General features: G+C 43.5%; 1 protein-coding gene across 1 annotated transcript in view; it reads left to right on the forward strand.

The window, feature by feature from the left end:
- The first annotated feature begins 1,866 nt into the window (after positions 1–1,866).
- The window catches only part of LOC130313972 (olfactory receptor 2G3-like), a 79,820-nt gene continuing 59,763 nt past the window's right edge, over positions 1,867–21,923 (forward strand). Inside the window, exons 1-2 of the mRNA XM_056552706.1 lie at positions 1,867–1,967; positions 17,754–17,934. Coding sequence (XP_056408681.1) covers positions 17,799–17,934 — 136 coding nt within the window. The 5' untranslated portion in view covers positions 1,867–1,967; positions 17,754–17,798. The remainder of the gene's footprint in view (positions 1,968–17,753; positions 17,935–21,923) is intronic.

Genomic DNA, 21,923 nt, shown 5'->3' on the forward strand with positions numbered 1-21,923 from the left:
TCATTAGTGAAAACTTATGGAACAATATTGAAAACCGTAAACATAGGCAAAGCATTGCAAACCGTATGCACCCTGATGCATACGGTTGCGGACGGTTTGCTTGCAATACGTTTTTAAACAGTTCTCCAAACCGTGTTTGACCACGGTTTTGACTCCAGTTTTAAAACCGTATTGCAACCGCATACCTTTTTTTTTAACATGGACGTCAATGGGAAACGCACATGTATACGGTTCCATACGGCAAAAACGTATGCGTTTTTCTTTGCACATGCGCATTTGCATCCTAAAGTCCCCACCCAAGACCCCTCCCATTAAAAATGGACAGAATTTTAAAAAACGTATGTTTTAAAAAAAATAAAAACGGACGGAACAGTATGCACTTTTAAAAACACTATACTGTTTAAAAACGCATACGGTTTACTTTTTCCCATATTGTTCCATCCGTTTTTTTCCCTTACGGTTTTTGATAGAAAACGTATGCGGGAACCGTAGTTGAAAATGTAGTGTGAACCCAGCCTTACACTGAGTAATGCTTCGCTTTTGCATAGCATTACTCAGTGTTATTGGTGATCTGCTAGTAGAGCCTGGCTCAGCAGACTCTATAAGCAGATTGGAGCCGTGACCCACAAGGACCAGGTGAGAGGACCTCCGACATGTGAGCAAACGGATTGGACCTCCACATACATGTTGCAGGGTGGCCAATTTGTTTAGGGGGGACAGTGATTGCGTCTCTTAAAGGGGTACTCCGGTGGTCAACTTGTTTTTCCGTTTTTGACTTACCCTATTTGTTTTGTTTCATTTCTATTCTTGTTGTTTAGCCTACTCTATTTCCGTTCTTTGTTGTCTTTTTATCCCCGACTTTGTTTTCCTATCTTTGCTTCTATTTCCTGTTTCTTGCTGTTCTGAAAACTACAAATCCCAGCATGCCACATGCCTTGCTGGTTTGGGGTGGCTCCTTTTTTTTTTTTTTTCGCCCTTTACCCACCCTACTATTTTCCCGGGTCAGCCCCCTTATACACAGCACACTAATATAATCAGCCTTGGTTGGGACACACTGTCATACACATACACAAAAGGGACTACAACTCCCAGCATGTGTCATTCAGGAGTCTTCAGTCTGTGGTATAACACCAGCATGCTGCCTCTGTAGTCTCCTGGGGGTTGTAGTTCACCACACCTCTGTAGGGCCTACACCAGTGTTTCCCAACCAGGGTGCCTCCAGGTGTTGCAAAACTACAACTCCCAGCATGCCCTGACAGCCTTTGGGCATGCTAGGAGTTTTAGTTTTGCAACAGCTGGAGGCACACTGGTTGGGAAACACTGGTGTAACATGATGTGTATGCTGAATAGGCTAGAACAGTGTTTCCCAACCTGTGTACCTCCAGCTGTTGCAAATCTACAACTCCCAGCATGCCCAAAGTATGTCAGGGCATGCTGGGAGTTGTAGTTTTGCAACAGCTGGAGGCACACTGGTTTGTAAACACTAGCATATACACACACACAACAGGGACAACAACTCCCAGCATGTGTCATTCAGCAGTCTCCCCCCCCCCTCCTCCCCCTTCACATATAGGGGGAGATTTATCAAAACCTGTGCAGAGGAAAACTTGCCCAGTTGCCCATAGCAACCAATCAGCTTGCTGCTTTCATTTTTGTGAAGGCCTGTGAAAAATGAAAGTAGCAATCTGATTGGTTGCTATGGGCAACTGGGCAAGTTTTCCTCTGCACAGGTTTTGATAAATCTCCCCCATAAAGATAACACTTATCTTCTCTGTGAGGTCCTTCTCCTGTGCAGACCTGCGTCCTTAGAATACAGAGCAGGGTGGAGGGGAGGTGAGGAGCTGTGTACTCAGACAGAGAGAAAAAAAAAAAAAAAGCGGTGACATCTTGTCCACAACAGACTCAGAATTGTGGACAACAGTAAAAGAAAACCCTCTGAACTACAGAACTTCCTGCCCAACAAACAGGTAAGAAAAACACTCACATGCTGCCAAAACATATAACACATGTATATTGCAAAAAAGCAAAACTTACAAAGAAGATGCCATGTAGTCCAAAAAATTAACCATCGGAGTACCCTTTAAGTGTCATGATTACGGCACTTAAGGGGTTAATGAAGGAGAACAGCAAGAACTCCGTTCTCTGTCATTTACTGTAAGTGTGCGGCTGCTGACACCTCCTGCACTCGCTCCATAGTCGGTCTGCTGCTCAGGATGTAAATGTACTTCCTGGTACATTAACCCCTTAAGGACTCAGCCCATTTTGGCCTTAAAGGGGTTCTCCGGTGCTTAGACATCTTATCCCCTATCCAAAGGATAGGGGATAAGATGCCTGATCGCGGGAGTCCCGCCGCTGGGGACCGCCGGGATCTTGCACGCGGCACCCCGTTTGTAATCAGTCCCCGGTGCGTGTTCGCTCTGGGTCTGATTACGGGCGACCACAGGGCGGCGTGTGACGTCACACCCCCGCCCACGTGTGATGTTACGCTCCGCCCCTCAATGCAAGCCTACGGGAGGGGGCATGATAGCTGTCACGACCCCTCCCGTAGGCTTGCATTGAGGTGGCAGAGCGTGACGTCACACGGGGGTGCAGGCGTGACGTCACACGCCGTCGGGGACTGATTACAAACGGGGTGCCGTGTTCAAGATCACGGGGGTCCCCAGCGGCGGGACTCCCGCGATCAGGCATCTTATCCCCTATCCTTTGGATAGGGGATAAGATGTCTAAGCACCGGAGAACCCCTTTAAGGACTCAGACAATTTTATTTTTACGTTTTTGTTTTTTCCTCCTCGCCTTCAAAAAATCATAACTTTTTTATATTTTCATTCACAGACTAGAATGAGGGCTTGTTTTTTGCATGACCATTGTTCGTTGTAATGCTATCACTCACTTTACCATAAAATGTATGGCATAACCAAAAAAATACAATTTGTGTGGGGAAATTAAAAAGAAAACCACAATTTAGCAAATTTTGAAGGTTTCATTTTCACACCGTACAATTTACGGTAAATATGACATGTGTTCTTTATTCTTTAGGTCAATACGATTAAAATGATACCCATGATAACATATTTTTCTATTACTGTTGTGCTTAAAAAAAATCGCAAACTGTTTAACCAAATAAGTACGTTTAAAATCCCCCTATTTTGAAGACCTATAACTTTTTCATTTTTCCATATAAGCGGCGGTATGAAGGCTCATTTTTGCGCTGTAATCTATACTTTTTAATGATACCATATTTGCTTATGTAAAACTTTTAATACTTTTTTTTATAATTTTTTAATGAAATGTTATAAAAAGCAGCTATTTTGGACTTTTTTTTTTAACGTTCACGCCGTTCACCGTACGGTATCATTTTATTTTAATATTTGCGATATTTACGCACGCGGCGATACCAAATATGTATATAAAAAATGTTTTTATTTACCTCCAATGGAGGAGATATAATAAAACCTGTGCTGAGGATAAGTTGACTAGTTGCCCATAGCAACCAATCAGATCGCTTCTTTATTTTTTTTAAAAGGCCTCTGAAAAATGAAAAAAGCGATCTGATTGGTTGCTATTGGCAACTGCTCCACTTTTCCTCTGCACAGGTCTTTATATATCTCCCCCAATGTTCTTAAGGGATTATCATTCTGATAATACACTGTAACAAACCTCCTCATGTAATCTCCTTACTCCTGGGGTGACACACTGTAACAAAACTCCTCCTCATGTAATCTCCTTACTACTGGGATAACACACTGTAACAAACCTCCTGCTTATGTAATATCTTTACTACTTGGGTGACACACTGTAACAAACCTCCTCCTTATGTAATCTCTTTATTACTGGGGTGACACACTGTAACAAACTTCCTCCTGATCTAATCTCCTTACTACTGGGGTGACACACTGTAACAAACCCCCTTCTCATGTAATCTTCTTACTACTGGGGTGACACACTGTAACAATCCTCCTCCTTATGTAATGACCTTACTATTGGGGCAACACACTGTATAAAACCTCCTCCTCATGAAATCAGCTTGCTACTGGGGTGACAAAATGTAACAAAACTACTTCTCATGTAATCTCCTTACAACTGGGGTGACACACTGTAACAAACCTCCTCCTCATGTAATCTCCTTACTGCTGGGGTGACACACAGAAGCAAACCTCCTCCTCCTGTAACAAACCTCCTCCCTATGTAATTACCTTACTACTGGGGTGACACATTGTAACAAACATCCTCCTCATGTAATCACATTGCTACTGGGGTGACACACTGTAACAAACCTCCCCTCATGTAATCTCTTTAGTACTGGGGTGACACACTGTAACAAACCTCCTCCTCATATAATCTCCTTTCTACTGGGGTGACACACTGTACAAACCTCCTCCCCATGTAATCTTCTTACTATTGGGGTGACACACTGTAATAAACCTCTTCCTCATGTAATCAACCTTACTAATGGGGTGACACAATGTAACAAACCTCCTCCTCATGTAATCTCCTTACTACTGGGGTGACAAACTGTAAAAAACCTCCTCCTCATGTAATCTCATTATTACTGGGGTGACACAATGTAACAAACCTCCTCTTCATGTAATCTCATTACTACTGGGGTGACACACTGTAACAAACTTCCTCCTCATGTAATCTCCTTACTACTGGGGTGACACACTGTAACAAACCTCCTCCTCATGTAATCACCTTACTACTGGGGTGACACACTGTAACAAACCTCCTCATTTAATCTCCTTGCTACTGGGGGGACACACTGTAACAAACCTCCCCCTCATGTAATATCTTTACTATTGTGGTGACACACTGTAACAAACCTCCTCCTTATGTAATCTCTTTATGCCTATACTTTCATAGCATTTTGGGCGCATATGTTTTTTGCATTAGTAATTATATGTCAATTGCGGTTAGTCCATGCGCTTCATAGCATTTGTAGTGTGTAATCTTGATAGCATTTTCAGTGGGTATACGTGTTGAGTTTACAATAGGTACACGTGATAAAGGTTCATAATATTTAGGTGATAACATTTTGTTTCGTAACTTTTCTATATTATGTCATAGCATTTATGTTCATGCCCTCATGGCATTTATATACTGTACATATAAGCCTGACATCTATACTGTTCATAAGCTCATGGCAGCTATACTGTTTATACGCCCATGGCATTCAAATCATGCATACGGTCATGGCATTATACTGTTCATGGACACTCATGACATTTATACTGGTTATATGCTCATGGCATCCATTCTGTTATACGCTAGTGGCTTTCATTGTGCACATGCTCATGGAATTTATACTGTTTATACGCTCATAGTGTTTATACTGTTCATACTCTTATGGCATTTATACAGTTCACATGTTTGTGGCGTTTTTTTATACTTTTCACACGATCATGGCACTTATAATATTAATTCGCTCAGGGCAAAATACGGTTCATACTCTTATAGCATTTATAGTGTCCATATGCTCTTAGTATTTATACTGTTCACAAGTCTATGGCATTTATACTATTCATACTCTCATGATATTTATACTATTCATATGCTCATGGTAGTTATACTATTCATACATTCATGATATTTATACTGTTCATACGCTCATAGTATTCATACTTTTCATTCACTCATGGCTTCTATACTGTTCTCACGCTTGTGGTGGTTTACTTTTCATAGGCTCATGACATTTATACTTCTTATACGCTCATGGCATTTATACTGCTCAGTAGCCCACAGTATTTATACTGTTCACACGCTCATGACATTTGTAATCATATGCTCGTGGCATTGATACTGGTTATACGCTCATGGCATTTATATTGTTCATGCACTTATGGTATTTATTCATACGCTCATGATATTATGCAGCTTCATATGCTCATGTCCATACTGTTTATACATTTAGGGCTTTCACTGTCCATATGCTCGTGGCATTTATACTGTCCTTATGCTCATGGCAATTATACTGACCATACGCTCACGGCACTCATACTGTCATACACTCATGACATCTATATTGTTCACATGCTTGTGGCATCTATACTGTTCATACACTTTTGGCATTTATACTGGTCAGACACTCATGGCATTTATACTGTTCATACGATCATGTATTCACACTGTGCATATGCTTTCATTGTTCATACATTCATAGCATTCATGCTGCATGTGCACTCTTGGCGTTTTGTGCTGCGTATGCACTCGCGCTTTGGGTTCAGGCACTCAGGGCATTTATATTGTGCATGGCATTTATACAGTTTTATACACTCATAGTATTCCGGTTGTTTTCCCATCATACCTGCCACGTCTGCAGGGGGTTGCACTCCATAGTTGTTGTTACTGACACATCTTCAGAGCAACATCATCACGAGATATAGGACCTGCCACGACAGCAGGGGCATACATTGCATAGTTGTTGTTACTGACACGTCTTCAGAGCAACAACATTACAAAACATAGGTGGTTTGTACCCTTTGTACCTGCCATGTCTGCAGAGGCATGCACTGTGCAGTTGTTGTTACTGACACGTCTTCAGAGCGACAACATCACAACACATAGGCAGTTGTATACCCATCATACCTGCCACGTCTGCAGGGGGACACACTGCATAGTTGTGGTTACTGATACATCTTCAGAGCAACAACATCACAACACATAGGCGGTTGCATACCCTTCGTACCTGCCACGTCTACAGGGGGATGCACTGCGCAGTTGTTGTTACTGACACTCCTTCAGAGCAACAGCATCATGGCACACAGGTGGTTGTATTCCCTTCATAACTGCCACATCTGCAGTGGGATGCACTACATAGTTATTGCTACTGACACGCTTTCAGAGAAATAGTTTCATGACACATAGGTGGTTGCCAAAAAAAAAACACAGATGGTTATGCAAGTCCTGTCACATCTACAGGCACGATGATTACGAAAAGACCTGGCACGTCTACATGCACAGTGGTTCTCAAAAAGACCTAGGGTTATGCAAGGAACTGTCACGTCTACAGGCACGATGGCAATGAAGGGATCGGTCACTCGCGGCGGGACATCACTCCTGAGACCAATTTTGAGTCGGAAGCTCAGCAGTTTAAGGTGTGGTTTAGTGTCCAGGAAAGGGGTTATTCGAATGCAGTCAGATCACGATACGCACGATGTGTACTCATAGACCTGGCCCGTCTTCAGGCACAATGTTTACTCATAGAATTGACTACAGGCTACAGGCATGATGGTAATGCAAGGATCGGTAACCCACGGCAGGCCATTCCTCCTGAGACCAGTTGGTTTGTAGTTTAGGGTATGGCTGTCGGTACAGTTTGGGTAGTCTTTAGGTAAGTTTCTTGAGCCTAGTTCTGGTTACAGGTAATATGGAGATCATGGTCAAGGTCTGTCATGTGGTCCTGTTACTTGTGTGTCAGTTGGCTAACAGTTTGTATTTTTTGGCCTCTTAATCACAGAGACTTGGAGAACTTAGTGTTAGGCCTGACAGGCATCTATCCATTTCCCTTGCCATAATGGCACAGGTGAGTATGTTTAGCTATTATGTCAGCCTGGTCCTGATTCAGTGCCGGCTCGTTCTTCAGAGTAGGCATAGTGGCCATAGCTCCTCAGTACCAGGTACCACCTTAATTGATAACTAGTTGGTGGATTCTACTCTGTCTCTTAGTGTAGGGTCTGAATTAGGGTGTTGTGATGATCAGTGTACTTAGGGTGTGGTATTGTTTACGAGGTTTATGTATTTCTACGTTTATGCTAGTTACCCTGCCAGGTAAAGTGTTTTTCCCACTTAAGGCATGCCCTCGGACGCAGTTATGGGCACAGTTCACCCGCTTTTGTTAAGGTTTAATGTTTTCCATTCAGGTATGTTTAATGTTTGTTACACAAGCACCAGTGTGAAGCCCTGAGCACAAGTGTTAAGCCTATCAGGCTGTATTTGAGCGAGGGGCTGGAACATTTTCGCCCCTAAACTACTAGTCAGGGAATATAGGTGTTGTCGTGGGGTATAGGTGTATATAAGCCCCCTGCTCTTACTGGCGGAGCGTACATGATGTTTTTTCGGATCCCTCCCAACCCTCCCTAGCTCTTATTTTAATTTCAGTCATTCATTCATTACAGGGTATGCTTACTTAAGGCGTGCCCTCGGATGCGGCTATGGGCACAGTTTGACCTCTTTTGTTAAAGTTTCCCTTCAGGTATGTGTAATGTTTGTGACACGAGCACGAGTGTGAAGCCCTGAGCACAACTGGAGAAGGGTATACAAATTTCTGCCTTAATATTTCTTGAATTGAACTCTTGAATTGAACTCTTCCTAGAGCTGACTGCCACACCAATCTATGTTCATCAGGGGAGAACAGCCTTGGGGAGAGAAGTTACCAAAACCCAATAGTCACTATGGCTGAACTTCAAATTCCAGAAGTTGAATGATCATTCCAGCACTCAACTAATTTGAGCTTTATAGCAGTGTCAATAAATAATCTTCTCTTCAGTAAGAGCTTGCCTGTTGTGTGCAAAAAAGAACCTAAAAGATTCCCAGACTATGATAAACAAGATTTCCTGACATGATGTAACCTAAATTGATCTTTCTGGTCTCAAAATCAAGCATCATGTCTAGAGGACAGTCACTGCTCATCACCTGCCCAATACAGCGGCTGGGACAAGAAAACTTAGAGTGAGCCGAGGGGTAACCTTCCAACAAGACAATGACCCTGAGCACACAGCTAAGATTAAACAGGAGTAACTTAGGGACAACTTGTGTATGTGTTTGAGTGAATCCACTTGAATCCTGACTTAAACCCAATCAAACATCTCTGGAGAGGCCTTAAAATGGCTTCCACCGGAGATCCCCATACACCTGGCGGAGCTTGTGAGGATCTGAAGAGAAAATTGGCAAAACATCTCAAATCCAGATGGCATGATACCCAGCTGGAGACTGTAATTGATACCAAAGGTGCTTTAACTAAGTTCTGAGTAAAGGCAGATGTAAATTTTTCCATTTTCATACATTTGCAAAAGTTTTTTTTAATATTCTATTTTCGCATTCTTATTTTGGTGTACTGAGTGCAGAATAATGGAGGGAAACTCAAATTTTGTGGATTTTAGCACAATCCTGCAACATAACAAAATGCCAAGGAAGTAAAATGGTCTAAAGACTTTCCAAACGCATTGTTTATCACCATATGTCCCAGTAGATCAAAATTAACATATACATGTAAAATACCAGGTGATAGGTGATAAAACCAAACAAATAACAATTTCACAGGACACATATCCATCTTATATGTAAAAATGCCAGCCACAGAGCCCCTAATGCACGTTTGGCTACCTAATGGCCAAATGGCCAGAACTTCCGGAGAACTTTAGTAATTTGACAGACACTCTTGCCACCCCACTTATGCTGTCTAGATGTTCACTCAGATGGCCAAAATACATCGCCTTCCGAGCATACACACCAGCTTTCCCATTGCCAACTGCTATCCAAATAGATGCACATATCATGATGCTGCCCCAAACATATACAACCATTATTATGAATAATGTATAAATAATGCAGAACATATTCAAAAACTACTGTCATTTCTGTTACAGCAATACCCATCACACTTTTTTTTCTACTCGCATTTTCAAAGGTTACTTGTGCTGCTTTAAAAATATGCTTATGAGTTCATTTTCCCACTATGTTTTTTTTTTAACCCAAAAAATGTGCGGAAGCATCTAATGTAATATTCCATGATGACTGGTGCACAGATAAGCTATAACTGTGTCGATGAAACATGTCTAGGGGTGAAATGTGAGTGCAGGTGCTGTGACCGTAAAAAAAATAAAAATTCAATAATTGATATTCATATTTCAATAATTGAATGAATAACAAAAACTAAACAAAAATAAAATCAACCATTTTTTGTGATTTTCACACTAAAGAAGAGTAAGTGCAAATTTTTTTTAATGTAAAAAGGACTCTCACCCTTTGAAAATCTTATATTACATGAAATCTACATTACCACATCCACTTTTGCAAAACTGGTATGACTAGTGTAAACCTTGGATAATTCTGACGTAAAACACTTTGAATATCTGATAAAAACTTTTTTGTGCCAAAATTTTGATGCAAAACACAAAACCTTTGAAGCAAAGAACTTTCAATATGTCCCCCAATGTTTAAAAAAGGACGTGCTAAATGTACAATTCATCAATAAAACCTAAAACAACGCATCATAAAAATAAACATAAAGTGAAGACATTTATGTATAAATAGATGGGATCATTAACATGCACTGATGTTCATCATGTAACTGAGCTTGCTGTCCTTTTGTTCCCATGACAGAACAGAAAACTAAAAATATCTGTGCAGATATAAACTTAGCTTAAAGCTAGTTTCAGAAAGTGTAAGGCATGTATTCTTTCTTTCTGGCCTGAACATGGGATTAATGTCCTGAATTGAAAGCCTCATAGGAAAGTCATTCGACTTGCAGTCTGAAATAGGACTTGCAATCATAATATGAACTCTTGTCTGAAAATGGGTTTCACACGAGGGTTTTTTTCGAAAAAATGCTGAAAAGCATGCCATGGGCAATGTATGGGAGTTTTTCTGAAAAAAATGCAGTGTACAGATGTTTGCTAGGAATCAATATTGAAACATAAAAATGCTATCCCTACAATGCTTTACAGAATTTTTTTCTGTGCTCACTTCATAGACCACTGTCAGAAGCCAGGGACCTGGGTTAATTACAGACATCAATGATCACACTGATTAACCCTTCAGATGCCGTAATTAATACTGCGGTGCAATCACAGGGGTCCGATGAGTCATGATGACGGCCATAGTTCCTCTTACTTACTCCTGTGCTGCTTCGGTAATCTTCTTCTATGGTTTGCATTATGGTAGACCATAGAAGTAGATTGCCGATAACACTGATGAAATCTTTGCCTATGTATAGCACTAAACAGTATTACCAACAGCATAAGCAGCACAGCCAGACAATTAGTATAGATGAATAAAAGTGCAGGGTGCATGTGGACATGAGCTCAGTCCCAGTTGCAGACTGAATAATTTGATCCAAATCCACAGTAGAAACACAACAGCATTCTAGGAGTAGGTAAATTAACCTCTCAAGGACGAAGGGCATAGCTGTAATCCTGCACCTGCTCCCGCAATATAACGCAGGGTCAGGCGGTAACCCCGCATCATATCGGGTTGGTCCCGGCGGCTAATGGTTGCCGGGACCCGTGGCTAATACCGGAGATCTCTGATCGCGGTGATGCCTGGTATTAACCCTTCAGACGCGGCAATCACAGTTGATCGCCACGTCTAACGTTAAAGAAAGCATTCCCGGCAGCTCAGTCGGGCTGATTGGGGCCACCGCGCTAAAACCGCGGTGTCCCGATCAACTGTTAGGATGCGAAGTGGGTCCCTACCGGCCTCCTTGTTGAATTGTTGATTCACTGCTCCGTACCTGAGATCCAGGCAGGAGCAGTGGAGCAACGATAACACTGATCAATGCAATGCTATGGCATAGCATTGATCAGTGTCTGCAATTAATGTACTGCATGTTATAGTCCTCTATGGGGGCTATAACATTGCAAAAAAAAGTGTAAAAAAAATAGTTAACAAATGGGACTTAAACCCTTCCATAATAAAAGTTTGAATCACCCCTTTTCCCAAAAAAAAAAAAAAAAACTATGTAATCAAAAAGAAATATAAACATATGTTGGATTGCCGCGTGCGTAAATGTCTGAAAAACATCCTGAAGAGTCCTTAAGGGGTTAAAAGTGTTTAGTCATCCATGGTCAGCAGTGGATGCATCATTTGGACAGCATCACACTGTCTTTCTCAAGCATTGCAAGCACTGAACAGTATTAGCTATCAAAATAGTGCTAAAAATAGTCCCCAGTGGATATTTAAAAAAATTTGTTTTTAAGTTTTTAATTTTTTTAAATAAAGTAAATAAGCCTTCCCTCAATCAAAAAAATGTTATAAGTATATTCACCACCACATGCAGAAATGCACAAACTATTCAAATATAATATTAATGATTTGGACAATGAACAGTGCAACTGTAAAAAATACTAAATTTCTAAATTGCATATTTTTTCATAGCAGAAAAAATGGAATAAAAAGTTATAAAAAATTCACATATATGCAAAAGTGGTATCAATAAAAAAAAAAGTATTATGGCACAATAAAAACGAGTTTTATAGGGGGTAGAACAGGGCTATTTTAGATTTTGTTAAAAAGTTTGCCTTATTTTAAAAGTAGTACAATAATAGACATATAAACACGAGTATAAACATTTTAATCATACATGGGTATGGGTAAAAACATTTTAATCATGCATGGGTATGGATATAAACATTTTAATCATATTTGACCCACAGAGTAAAGAGAACATGTCCGTGTACTGTGCACTGCATAAAAATTACACCCCCTAAATTTGCTAAATTGCTATTTTTTTTTTCTTCTGCCACAAATAAATAATTTTTTTTGGGTTGGTTCATACATTTTTTGGTAAAATGAAAGGTGTCATTACAAAGTGCATATTGTTTCAAAAATTAAAAAAGCCCTCATATGGGTCTGTAAATGGAAAAATGAAAGATGCAACACAAAAAGAAGAAAAAGCGGAGCGCTCACCACTGCAGTTGTCAGACAGGCGTAGGAAGCTAATCCATAGACCGGGTCGGTCCCGAGCAGGGAGGTGGCAGATTGATCCGCAGGAATTCAGACGTCGGGCGAAGCTGACAACTGCAGTGGTGAGCGCTCCGCTTTTTCTTCTTTTTGTGTTGCATATTTAGTAGTTTCTACAGCGTGTAGTGCTACCTGGATCATTGACACTGTCACACCTGTGCCGCTCACACTTGCATTTCCGTATTGGACTTGTAGGGTTAAGGCAGTGCCGGTTTCTCTAGCTTATTCCCTTTGTGTGTTATGGAAAAATAAAAGACTTTTGTCTCTGTAAAAGGAAAGGAAGAAAAAACAAAGACACAAAAATATAAATTGCCTGTGTCCTCAAGGCCAAAATGGGCTGTGTCCTTAAAGGGTTAAATAGATCCCTCACACCACAGTAAGGGGGCATTTATGCACTTATATTATGTCGGCCTGTTCTAGCCTGAAGTAATGAGCTGAATGCATAGCATCATAGGGATCTTATTATATTATTAACCTAAAAGTTATATAAATATTAAAATATTTCTATTTGAACGGTCATAAAAAAATTGAAAACATCTTTTGATGTCGTAGAGACATATCCGTTGGAGTCTGTTTGTTCATAGTTCAGGGTCTGGAAAGAAATATGTGGATAGATTCCTCTTAGAAAGGCGCTGGTACCCAAGGATGGAGATAAACTTCTTTATTTGCCAATAAAGAAGTTTATCTCCATCCTTGGGTACCAGCGCCTTTCTAAGAGGAATCTATCCACATATTTCTTTCCATTGCTTACTACCGGACTGACGGATGTCAAACCGGGTGGTTCCTCGTGGCAGCGGTGTCCCGTGATTTCTACGCTACTACAGGTGTTGTGCTCTAAGCGCAACACTTAGGGGTAAGAACCCATCTTTATGCTACATCTTCACTACCATCAAACGGTCCTCACTAGGGGCGCACCTCTTGTTGTTTTTTTTCTCGTTTTTTATTAGTTCAGGGTCTGAACACTCTAGCCAGTTGAAAGGTTAGGTAAGTTTTTTTTTTATTGACAGGTACGCTTCAAACTTCCTAGGTATTTCCACAATAGTAATGGCTGCATTACAAATGTACACATACATCCTAAACTGCAACACAAAAATACTGCACAATATTTATTTAACCTGGCAGATTAAAACATGTATTTCATAGTCTAAACTTACCTATAAAGATGTGATTGCTTATGCCTCTGATTCATCCATGGTTGAATTCTCCTTATTAGAATATTCATTACAGAATTCTTGCAATGACAACAGCAATGGTCATGGCAAAATCACCAATCTGACAATCTGCCCCTTTATATTCTATTACTATGTACAGCTTGGAGTATTCCTCTGGTGTTAAGTGGGGCTTTGGTCTTCCCAGGTCAATTAAATGTCTCTTTGGCAGAAATCCCTTATTCCTTATAATTGGAGTCTCTATGGTATTACTACTACTATCAAGATGATGATGAGTTACTGAAAATTATAGTTGACAGTGAGTCCAAGTTTATTTTATCACCTGAAGTATGTTACTTGAAGTTGACATTTTAAAGGAGAACTCCAGAATACAAAAATTGTCCTCCATACTACCGGCAGTAAAAAAAATAAACAGGTACATACCTTCCTTCACTCCCCTGGGGCATCCGGTAACCCGCTCCGGCCTACGCCGCAATCCTCCTCCTGGTTGCCGGTGGTCAGCGAGTCATACTGCACTCGGCCAATCACCGGCCGCAGCGAAGTCCTGACTCGGCTGGCGATAGGCTGAAGGGCCGTGTGAGAATGCTTCAAGACACACAATTCTTCACTACACTGGCACCAGCTGCCGGGGTCGAAAACGTCACACTGCCGCTCAGCCTATCGCCGGCTGAGTCAGGATTTCGCTGCGGCAGGTGATTTGCTGAGTGCAGTATGACTCACTGACCACCGGCAACCAGGAAGAGGATCGCGGTGGAGACCGGAGCGGGTTACCGGAGGCACCGGGGAAGCGAAGGAAGGTATGTATCTATTTTTTTTTTTTTTACTGCTGGCAGTGTGGGGAAAATTTTTGTATTCTGGAGTTCTCCTTTAATGTGGCTATCAGTTTTTACTGGTTCCCTAAGGTAGGTAGGTCCGCAGGCTTACACACCACACTTACACTTACTAGAATGCCAGTAGGGCTGCATTGATAGGACAAAGTGAACTGTTGGTACCAATAAGTGAGAATAGCTGAGGAGTGAAATACTTATCTGGCCTGCCCACTGTTCTACAGCTCAGCTAGCCAACACTATTCTGTGTAGATCAGGGGTCCTCAAACTACGGCCCGCGGGCCACATGCGGCCCGCAGAGCGCATTTACCCGGCCCGCCGGGTGTTTTTGCCTTAGAACATCCCTGTGTTCCGAAAGATGCTTTCGGAACACAATGATGCCTCTGTGAAGTCCCTGCGGCCCGCGTTTACTTTAAAAACGCGGGGACCGCCGGGAGCAGGCGCACGCAGCGACGTCACTGACGTCCCATGCGTGCGCCCATGGCAACCGAGCACGGAGCTGCGGAGAAGAAGAGAAGAAGCTAGGACGCGCACGCTGGTAGTAGGTAAGTGTTTACCAGCGGCGCGTCCCTTCGGTGTTCTGACCACCGATCCTCCAGTCCTGCTATGGCCGGAGCGGTGGTCGGAACACTGAAATAGGGCAGTACACAGGCATACAGCCTCCAGCCATACTTCATGGCTGGAGGCTGTATGCCTGTGGGGGAACATGCTGCCAACGTAATTTGGGGAACAATACTGCCAGCCTAAGGTGGGGGAACATACTGCACCTATTGTGGGGGAACATACTGCCAGCCTAATGTGGGGGACTATACTGCACCTAATGTGGGGGAACTATACTGCCAACATAATTTGGGGGACTATACTGCCAGCCTAATGTGGGGGAACATACTGCCAGCCAAATGTGGGGGACTATACTGCACCTAATGTGGGGGACTATATTGCACCTAATGTGGGGGAACTATATTGCCAGCCTAATGTGGGGGACTATATTGCACCTAATGTGGGAGAACATACTGCCAACGTAATGTGGGGGACTATATTGCACCTAATGTGGGGGAACTATACTGCCAGCCTAATGTGGGGGACTATATTGCACCTAATGTGGGGGAACTATACTGCCAGCCTAATGTGGGGGACTATATTGCACTTAATGTGGGGGAACTATACTGCCAGCCTAATGTGGGGGACTATATTGCACCTAATCTGGGGGGACTATACTGCCAGCTTAATGTGGGGGACTATATTACACCTAATGTGGGGGAACATATTGCCAACGTAATGTGGGGGACTATATTGCACCTAATGTGGGGGACTATATTGCACCTAATGTGGGGGAACATACTGCAAGCCTAATGTGGGGGACTATATTGCACCTAATGTGGGGGACTATATTGCACCTAATATGGGGGAACATACTGCAAGCCTAATGTGGGGGACTATATTGCACCTAATGGGGGGGACTATACTGCCAAAGTAATGTGGGGGACTATGTTGCACCTAATGTGGGGGGACTATACTGCCAACGTAATGTGGGGGACTATATTGCACCTAATGTGGGAGAACTATACTGCACCTAATGTGGGGGACTATATTGCACCTAATGTGGGGGAGTATATTGCACCTAATGTGGGGGAACATACTGCAAGCCTAATGTGGGGGACTATATTGCACCTAATGTGGGGGAACTACAACCTAATGTGGCTGAACTATACAGAACCTAAGGTGGGGGGGGACTACAACCTAATGTAGGGGAACTAATACCTAATGTGGGGGACTATACTGCACCTAATGTGGGGGAATTGTACTGCACCTAATGTGGGGGAATTGTACTGCACCTAATGTGGGGGAATTGTACTGCACCTAATGTGGGGGAATTGTACTGCACCTAATGTGGGGGAACTATACTGCCAACCCTCATGTGGGGGAACTGTATTGCCAACCCTAATGTGGGGGAACTACAACCTAATATGGGGGATCTATACTGCCAACCTAATGTGGGGGAACTGTGCTGTGTACTTAAAGTGGTAGTCCACTAATAAGATATATAAGTGTGCATAGGAATTTATTCATGTTTTGTTATCTATAGTCCGGCCCTCCAACGGTCTGAGGGACCGTGAACTGGCCCCCCGTTTAAAAAGTTTGAGGACCCCTGGTGTAGATGTTCTGTTCTGCTCCTTCTCCCCCTTGAGCTCTTGACCCACAGCCAACCATTGGTAGTACTCACTCTAGCTTTGTGACCCTGTAAGTAACTATGCTAGCTATTATTTGGTTATGACAGTAAAGTGACAGTAAGGGGCATGTTAAGGTGACCATGGGCCCTGGGTTGTATTAGGGAGTATGCCCCCCATTACTATAAAGTTTAAAAATCACCTGGCACTAACTTCATAGATATGAAAACCGAATCAAGCTCACTAAATTAATACAGTACCAGAACCAAGCTTACTACATAAACATAGGGCCATAAGCAAGCTTAAAGTGTCTCTGTCATTATAATAAACATACGACACGTTGAAGGGACATTATTCAGACCCCCTACCGATCTCTAGATAAAGTTGTCTCTACAGACTTCATCTAGCTGCAGGAGACTTCTCCACTTTAAAGTGTCCTTGTCTCTTGAAAACAAAAAAAGAAAAACTTTTGACATTTAACAGAATGAGCCAGGAAAAGCATACACACTCCCCTTATCAGTGCAATCTCTGTCTCATTGCATAAGTCATGCTCTATTGAATTATAAAGGACCATTTCTTATGAGATGAGTAAAGCGATTAAGTCTGCACTTCTCCTGGATCGTTGTAATGATCAGCTCCCAAACCCTGACTGATTAAAACTTTGGCATGACTCTGTAACATGTCAAAGGTTTTCTGAAGCGACAATAACACTTTAATGTAAAAATTCAATGCCAGATTTGAGCATACCACCTAGTTATGCTTCTAGAATCAAGTTCACTCCATAGATATAGTAACACACTTCTTATATTATTTGTAATTTTATTGCCTGACGAAGAGTACGGTATGCGTTTGAAATGCTCTGGCGTGTTGCGTTGCAACATTTTAATAATAGCCTTTTTGTTTTATATTTACAGGCTTTTTTCTACCATCAATTTTCAAGTGAGGATGGGCTTCTGCAGATGTTCCAGTTTTGTATTCTTTTTTCTTTGCATACTAGCCAGGGTGCTGCACCATCCAGAGGAACCAAGAGCCTGCTGATCATCAATTATACTATGGGCGCAGTGAGAGGTTGTGGTCTGAACATAACCCCTTCTGGTAAGGAGCCAATGTATCTTCCTTTTGCGGATTATGTCATACAGGCGTTACTAGGAGCGCATTTAGTTTTTTTGTTTATAAACATACTTCTTAGATATAGTACCATAACCAGGCTCACTGCATAGATTCAGTGCCAACTTAGTCCTTACTTTATCTGTGGCAGATACTGGCTATGTTACACCTGTGCATTGAAGTTAATAGTGGAATACTAGTTGAGGGTGTATTGTAGTGCTCTGTCAAAGCTTCTACTCACATCTTCATAAAAGTAAATTAGGTTGGTTTGTGCAAATGGAACAGACAGCATACTGTTGTGCCAATGGAACAGACAACAGGTGGAAATTATAGCCAATTAACAAGACACCCACAATAAAGGAGCCATTCTGCAGGTGGTGACCACAGACTACTTCTCAGTTCCTATGCTTCCTGGCTGGTGTTTTGGTCACCTTTGAATGCTGGTGGTGCTTTCACTCTAGTGGTAGCATGAGACAGAGTCTACAACCCACACAAGTGGCTCAGGTAGTGCAACTCATCCAGGATGGCACATCAATGCGAGCTGTGGCAAGAAGGTTTGCTGTGTCTGTCAGCTTAGTGTCCAGAGCATGGAGGCGCTACCAGGCGACAGGCCAGTACATCAGGAGAAGAGGAGGAGGCCATAGGAGGGCAAAAATCCAGCAGCAGGACCGCTACCTCCGCCTTTGTGCAAGGAGGAGCACGAGGAGCACTGCCAGAGCCCTGCAAAATTACCTCCAGCAGGCCACAAATGTGCATGTGTCCACTCAAATGGTCAGAAACAGACTCCATAAGGGTGATATGAGGGTCTGACATTCAAAGGTGGGGGGTTGTGCTTACAGCCCAACACTGTGCAGGACGTTTGGCATTTGCCAGAGAACACCAAGATTGACAAATTCGCCACTGGCGCCCTGTGCTGTTCACAGAGGGATGCAGGTTCACACTGAGCATATGTGCCAGATGTGACAGAGTCTGGAGACGCCGTGGAGAGCATTCTGCTGCCTGCAACATCCTCCAGTATGACCAGTTTGGGGGGGGGTCAGTAATGGTATGGGGTGGCATTTCTTTGGGGGGGCCGCACAGCCCTCTATGTGCTTGCCAGAGGTAGCCTGACTGCCATTAGGTACTGAGATGAGATCCTCAGACCCCTTGTGAGACCATATGCTGGTGCAGTTGGCCCTGGGTTCCTCCTAATGCAAGACAATGCTAGACCTCATGTGGCTGGAGTGTGTCAGCAGTTCCTGCAAGAGGAAGGCATCGATGCTATGGACTGGCCCGCCCGTTCCCCAGACCTGAATCCGATTGAGCACATCTGGGACATCATGTCTTGCTCCATCCACCAATGCCACGTTGCACCGCAGGCTGTCCAGTAGTTTAGTCCAGGTCTGGGAGGACATCCACCGCCACCTCATCAGGAGCATGCCCAGGCATTGTAGGGAGGTCATACGGGCACGTGGAGGTCACACACACTACTGAGACTCATTTTGACTTGTTTTAAGGACATTACATCAAAGTTGGATCAGCCTATAGTGTGGATTATCATTTTGATTTTGAGTGTGACTCCATATCCAGGCCTCCATGGGTTGAAAAATTTGATTTCCATTGATAATTTTTGTGTGATTTTGTTGTCAGCACATTCAACTATGTAAAGACGAAAGTATTTCCTACGATTAGTTCATTCATTCAGATCTAGGATGTGTTATATTAGTGTTCCCTTTATTTTATTTTTGAGCAGTGTATATTGTAAGCACTTTTACCAAGGTACTTACGCATAGTTACATTCCCAATCAGCTCTGCATTGTTAAAAATGAGCAGATCCAACAGAGCGTGTTTTTCCTGTAGCAACCAAAGTGACCCATACATACAAAGAAGCCAAAACAAATAAGCTCAGAAATTAAAGTTATGTGTAAAATTGTGAAATGATTCAGAAAAGAATGTATTGAACACATGAAGAAAGAGATGTGCGAAAGGCATGGAAAGCCAAGACAACAGCTGAAATCTATTAGTGATTAAAAAGCAATTCAGCCCATCGTCAGTGCAAATAAAATCAGCTGGTTTAGTCTCAAATGATGGCCAACAAAATGGTCTCATTGCCAAGGTGTCACACAAGACACATCTAATGATGGGTAAAAGCAAACAGCTGTCTCCAGACCTTTGCAACCCTATTGTTGCAAAACATAACAAAGGAGTTGGTTACAGACGCATTTCAGCAGAATAGTGAGTTCAGCTCTGGAGTGGGAGCCAATCAGTTGCGGGTGTGGTTCTGCTTCAGTTCAGCTGTGTAGTGTCTGCTGTGCCTCCTGAGCTCCAGGGAATTACCACCTGTTCCACCTGGGACCTGCTTTCTCCTCCCCAGGGAGGGAGTGGGTTTCCAGGGATGAGTGAGGGAGGCGAGGCCCAGGCTTCTGCCTCCCGGAGTAGGCCGCAGGGAGGCAGGAGAGGCCAGCAAGCGGCCTGTACATCAGAAGATCTGGGGGTTAGGCGATCCACCCGGAGTCGCAGCAATGTCACTCCAACACCCCCCACAGAGGCAAGAGGCCGAAAGTTTTCTGGAAACGAGGATCACAATTTGGGAAAGCTGGGTGCTGCCAGCAGAAAGCCAAGGTCATCTGGAGGAAGGCAGAGTACTCACGGAGGTGAAGCCGACCTCAGTGAGGAAGGCTGGGGAATGCTGAGGACCCGGGAGTCTATTTCCACCTATACTACCCGGGTCGTAAGTCACCTCCGTGAGTATGAAGACGCCAGGAAAGCTGTGAGGAGGCTTCAGGAGGAACTTCGCCATGTCCGTTCTAGGCTGGAGGTTACCCCAAAGAAGAAGAAGCCTGAAGTCCAGGCACAGATAAAAGGTCTGATGGCTGAAATAAATGCTTTGGAGGAAAGAAAGGAGGAATTGCTGGAGATGAGTGGACCATTTAAAGAAAAGCTGAAAAATCAAGAGCGTTTCAGAGATATGGATGAAAAGAAACAGAGAAGGTTGATGGGGCTGCAACCTGAGAGCCAGGTGGACGATGAGGAGGAGATAGAGGGAGAACAACAGCCAGATCCACCTGGTGGCCTGTCGCAACAGCAGCAGGCCCCGTACAGTGGGCCCCCTGCACAGCAGCCAGCAGTATCACCTGCCGACTCAGGGGGAAGACAGTGACAACAGCTACCAGGGAGGGGCGCTAATGGCCCAGATACGTATGCTGGAATCCCCAGTGTGTCCTCAGAATCTGGTGTTCGGAGATGAGCTGCCAGATGAGGCACCTGGGGGTAAGAAAAAGAAGACCAAGCCAAAGCAGCAAGAAGTGTTGAGTTACATCTACACCCCCCTCCCTGTAAACCCTGAGTCGGCCGCAGGGTCAGCTCATTGTGCAAGCCCCGTTACCCAGCCCAGCCCGTGTTCTGTGGAGGACTCGGTGCAAAGGAGCGGGGAGAGTACAGGTACTAAAAGGGCGCAAAACTCCATGCCTGTTTGTAGTAGCAGGGATGGAGTAGAGAAGGCACTGGCCGCAAGGCCGGACAGTGAGGGCAGCCCAGCAGTGGGCATAGAGGCAGACTCCGGGGCTGTAGTTCGCTCCCCTGTGGGAGGGGGGGGTGATTCAGTGCCTGAGGTAGTCGCGGTGACTACAGATGTAGCAGACGCTCCCAAAAGAAAAGAACAAATCTTATTTTGTATTGGCGCCGCTGATCCCATTGATCAGCGGCGCCCTGATAAGACTGGAGAAATTGCTGATGAGGCGGAGGGCACTAATAAGAACAGGGCTGGGGCATCCTCTAGACTGGGTAAGCATGCTGCCCGGTCCCTTAAAGGGCCAGCGGAGATTGTCCCAGCTCTAGTGCCCCGTGATGCCGAGGCAAAACGGAATGAAAATGTATCAACATCACCATCATCATTTGCCGGTTTACCTGTTGCTGGTCCAGCCAGTGTGAGTGATGGGGTAAATGGGGTTGGGGGATGTATGACTGGGGAGAGGATGGAGATTGATGTTACTGGGGAA

This window comes from Hyla sarda, unplaced genomic scaffold, assembly GCF_029499605.1.
Source record: "Hyla sarda isolate aHylSar1 unplaced genomic scaffold, aHylSar1.hap1 scaffold_18, whole genome shotgun sequence".
Taxonomy (NCBI): Eukaryota; Metazoa; Chordata; class Amphibia; order Anura; family Hylidae; genus Hyla; species Hyla sarda.